The sequence below is a fragment of the Entelurus aequoreus genome, linkage group LG27, assembly GCF_033978785.1.
Source record: "Entelurus aequoreus isolate RoL-2023_Sb linkage group LG27, RoL_Eaeq_v1.1, whole genome shotgun sequence".
Classification (NCBI taxonomy): domain Eukaryota; kingdom Metazoa; phylum Chordata; class Actinopteri; order Syngnathiformes; family Syngnathidae; genus Entelurus; species Entelurus aequoreus.
Genome location: NC_084757.1, coordinates 10,144,800 through 10,149,799, shown reverse-complemented (window position 1 = coordinate 10,149,799; position 5,000 = coordinate 10,144,800). Strand labels below are relative to the sequence as shown.

At 37.5% G+C, this 5,000-nt stretch overlaps 1 protein-coding gene across 4 annotated transcripts in view; it reads right to left on the bottom strand.

The window, feature by feature from the left end:
• Nucleotides 1-4,586: 4,586 nt before the first annotated feature.
• The window catches only part of stil (STIL centriolar assembly protein), a 32,710-nt gene continuing 32,296 nt past the window's right edge, over nucleotides 4,587-5,000 (bottom strand). For all 4 annotated transcript variants that reach the window (XM_062038877.1, XM_062038880.1, XM_062038878.1 and 1 more), the window contains exon 14: nucleotides 4,587-5,000. This exon is cut by the window's right edge and continues 301 nt beyond it. In XM_062038877.1, the coding sequence (XP_061894861.1) occupies nucleotides 4,646-5,000 (355 nt within the window). In that variant the 3' untranslated portion in view covers nucleotides 4,587-4,645.

Genomic DNA, 5,000 nt, shown 5'->3' with positions numbered 1-5,000 from the left:
CTCAATGGCTCTTAGAAATATCACTTTCATCATTTTGTAGAATACAATCGGACCAGGCTTGTGTCTGCAGTGATCACTTTGTAAAATGTTTGTTTGAACATTTGATTTGTTTAAGAAGCTTTCTGTGACGCAATCGAGTTCATTCTCTATCACAGTGGTCCCCAACCTTTTTGTACTTGCGGACCGGTCAACGCTTGAAAATTTGTCCCACGGACCGGGGGGGTTGAATGTTTATTTATTTATTTATTTTTATTTTTTTATTTTTTTTTTGGTCATAAAGAAATACAATCATGTGTGCTTACGGACTGTATCCCTGCAGACTGTATTGGTTTGTATTGATATATAATGTATATATTGTGTTTTTTATGTTGATTTAATTTTTTTTTTTTAAATAAATAAATAACTTTTTTTATATTTTTTTTAAATTAAATTTTAATTTAAAAAAACTAAAACAAAAACAAAAAACTTTTTTTTATTATTATTATTTTATTTTTATTTTTTTGTGCGGCCGCTGCCCGGTACCAATCGGTCCACGGACCAGTACAGGGCCGCGACCCGGTGGTTGGGGACCACTGCTCTATTATATTAGTAGTGTTTGAGCAGAACTAAACGTAAAAAAGGACAAGAGGTTGCGTGTTCTTTTGTAAATAAAACCTGCTTGTGCAAATAAACTAACATCATGTTTAGTCCTAGTCATAAATATTGTGATTGTTGGTCCAATCCATCGTATTTTAATTATCCATTTTCACAACAGAAACTAACAGCTCAGTTGTTGTTGTTGTGCAGGAAAGCCAAGTGCTTTATTCCACACGGATGACCACATTATAGCGACTTTGGTGATATTTGTTAGCATCAAGAAAATATCCTTAATAGCATTAAGGAACTAGATGAATAAGCTCAACATGATATTGTCAGGTTCAAACACTGATGACATCTATTAAACAAGACAAGAAGCAAGGAATTAAACAGAGTCAGAATTCAATTTGGCTCAATGAGGAGAAAGGCGTAGACCTGTACCCTTGCACAGTGTCCCACCACGCTCTGACGAAAGATTGTACGCCTCCTCTTTTATTTGGACTTTCCCTGATTACATGGCAACAGCTGTTTTTAAAGGAAGGGGGGGGTCGTAAACAGCCGTCGCCTTTGGTTACAAAACAGTTCAAAGAAAAGGGTCCTGCTTCCTCTCCGCTTTGTAGATCTCGGGTCAAGACAAAATCTTCCTGTGGATTATAATACATTAACTAAACCGACACCTTCATGTCGCTTCCCATCCTACACAGTGGAGTTTTACAAGCCTTTTGATTGGGAAGATCAAAGACAGCTTTTGTCCGCTCGCCGGGAACTCATTGAAACACAAAGTTTTGTGACAACTTAGATACAATTATTCTGACAGATATACTGAATCTTGACATCGCTAGCAAACATTGCTGAACAACAATTGTAGTTCCATTTAAATCCATAATTGTACAGAAAATACAATTTAAAAAAATGTAAAGATTTGTAAGGTTCCCAAGGTTTCTTCTTTTCATCCCGGGCTATTGGAGTTTTTCCTTGCCTGGAAGTGGGTTCAGCTCATGGTACGTCGTTGAGGTTGGTGAAGCCCTTCGAGGCGCCTGTGATGTGAACAATTTCCCTTGTGGATCAGTAAAGTTTGTCTAAGTCTAAAGGCCATACAAATAAATTGTGATTGATTTGTACTAGGGTTGTACAGTACACCAGAACTAGTATAGTATTGCGGTACCAAAGAATTAAAAACGGTACTATACTCTGTTTGAAAAGTACCGGTTCCGGAGGCATGACGGCGTGTCACATCGCTGGTTTTATGAGCAGAGGAGCATGTTCGGCAGCGCACACACACAGAGTACTTACAAAGCAGACACAGTGTGTTGACAGAAAAGGGAGAATTAACGCATTTTGGCTTAAAAAGTAAAGATAAAGGTGAAGTTATAACACTGAAACACCCTCAGGAATAGGTGCTTTAACACATGGCTAGCTAGTGTGGAGAATGCATATGTTTTTAAGACTTCTTTCTTTATTCATAGTCATGTTTAAAGCAGCTAATATTTTCCCATGTGTACTCTTTTTGCTTGTATCTTATGTCCACAAGTAAACTCTGAATGTGGGAGTATAGCATACTCCCTTTTTACCTTATCAGTATTAGAACAAAGAGGCTGTATTCCTTTCTGGGCAGGGTGGGGGCTGTTTTCGTATTCAATAAGTTGTCTCTTCCCGTTTGATTTTCAGACCTCTTCTAGATGCTGGTATTAGCACACTGTAGGACTGGTCTCCTAAAGCCTTTGTAAAACTTGATAATATTCCTATTCTGTCTTGATGGTCCTTCTTACTCAACATATGTCATCTGAAAGAACTTGGGATTGACCAGTGACGTTAATTCCCTGAGAGGAAGACTGGTCAGACGCAACACTAGCTAGCGGCGACCGTCCATCCGCTACTTCTAAATCACTAATCCTCGCCATCACGGCGACAAAGTAAGTTTCTTACAAGTATCATCCCTGCAGGACGAGGAATATCAAAACATGCTTCACTACACACCGTAGGATACGATAGCTCACCGCTAACAGCAAGCTAGCACCCCTGAATGTAAACAAACGCCATGGGTGGATCTACACCTGACATCCACTGTAATGATACCAAGTATAAGAGCGTATCTAGTCGATACTACAATGATTACATCGATATTTTTTATCGTCACAAAATCTTTTACTTTTTAAAAAAATTCCTATTATGTTTATAAAGTCAGGAAATATGTCCCTGGACACATGAGGACTTTGAATATGACCAATGTATGATCCTGGAACTACTTGGTATCGGATCGATACCTAAATGTGTGGTATCATCCAAAACTAATGTAAAGTAACAAACAGAAGAATAAGTGATTATTACATTTTAACAGAAGTGTAGATAGAACATGTTGAAACAGGAAATAAGCAGATATTAACAGTAAATGAACAAGTAGATTCATAATTCAGCTCGTCCCCAGGGTTTCCCACACATTCATTTATTTGTGGCGGCCCGCCACGAAAGAATTACGTCCGCCACAAATGTAAAAAAATAAATAAATAAATAAAAAAAATATATATATATATATTTTTTTTGTCCTGTCCAGCTTCTCAGGCAAATCATATAGTTGATGTAGATGCCCATATCGGCTGTTCAGATTTACTTTACAAAAGAGAAGTGTAGGATACTTCTCTTGTTGCCTTATTTGTATTTGACTTTATTAAATGTATTTATATTAGAAACACAACATGTGTATATAACAAAGGGTGCAAAGGCAGTAGGAAACACATGGATAAGTGTAGGGAGTAAAACTGATGGCAGTCTAAAGTTCAAGATTTTTGGAGCTCTTTGTTCAGTGGATCAGATGTTTGATGAAGCTCTGTGTCTATCTACCACCACTACTGTTTTCTATTTATTTGTTACTGACTGTGGCAGGACACCTCTGCCTCTGTTTCACTTTATGTTGCTGGTAAATAATATGGTTGTAGTAGTAGGCTAAAGTTAAATTATTTAGTATGCACTAATTAAAGGGGCAGAGCTTTGAGACATTTTAGCTTTTATATTTTATAAGATATATTTTTTGTAAGAACCACAATTAATAAATATATTTCAGTGAATAACTTATTGTTCAAATCTGTATATAAATATGTACATAAAGTGTTGTAATTATATTGTAAAATGGATGGATGGATGGAAGTTTAAAACAAAACTGTAATTATTAAGTAGTAAGTATACATTTTTTTAGCCTTTTTAGAGAAAATCAAATCATTGTAGTAAATTATGCAAATTACTCGATGTCATGGTGACCACGCCCATAGCCACGCCCCCACCGCCACAGGTATCTTGGCAGTTTATGGGAAACACTGCGTCCCTCATAATGTTGACAATAGGGCTGCAACAACTAATCGATTAAAATCGATTATAAAAATAGTTGCTGATTAATTTAGTCATCGATTCGTTGGATCTATTCTATGCGCGTGCGCAGAGGGTACTTTTTTTATAAACCTTTATTTATAAACAGCAACATTTACAAACAGCTGAGAAACAATAAGCTGTTTTTTTTCCAATAAAATACTGGAAAGGATAGAAATGTAGTTTGTCTCTTTTATCCGATCATTAATCGACTAATCGAAGTAATAATTGACAGATTAATCGATTATCAAATTAGTTGTTAGTTGCAGCCCTAGTTGACAAAATAACAGAAAGATAAATGACAATATGTCAGCAGACTAATTAGGAGCCTTTGTTTGTTTATCCATCCATTTCCTACCGCTTGTCCCTTTCGGGGTCGCGGGGGGTGCTGGAATCTATCCGAGCTGCATTCGGGCGGAAAACTAAAAGACAAGTTGTCTAGGATGTTTTATTTAAGGACAACTTTGTTTTTCCATTGCAATAATAAAAAAATGTTTATGTACCCTAAGATTTTTTGTTCAAATAAAGTCAATAATGAAATTGTTTTGTGGTCCCCTTTATTTAGAAAAGTACTAAAATATTGGTATCGGGACAACCCTAATTTGTACACTTAATAATAATAATAATTAACCAAATGAACTTTATTTGCACAATCAAACCAAATCAACTTTATTGTACAATCAATAAAACATAAAATCACGCGAGGGTGAGCTCAAAGGAAATTGGGTAGCTGTGAGAGTTGGTCCAGGTCTAGCACGTTCCCCACTGGCTTGCGAGCAGCAGTGTTCTCCTTGTCCTCGTTGTTGGCGTTCAGAAGCTGCATTTTGGATCGCACCTCCGTAAACAGCTGACTCAGCGTGGGGGGCTGCGCTCTGCCTCTTCCGGTCTGTCGCCGGCGTAGCGGCAATTCGCAGACGTCTTTTTCTGGACTTTGGTCAAGAAATTCAGGGTGTCCACGGACATGTTGTTGGGTAGCTGTGTGAGTTGGTCCTGGTCTAGCACGTTCCCCACTGGCTTGCGAGCAGCGGTGTTTTCCTTGTCCTCGTTGAAGTTGCAGTTCAGAAGCT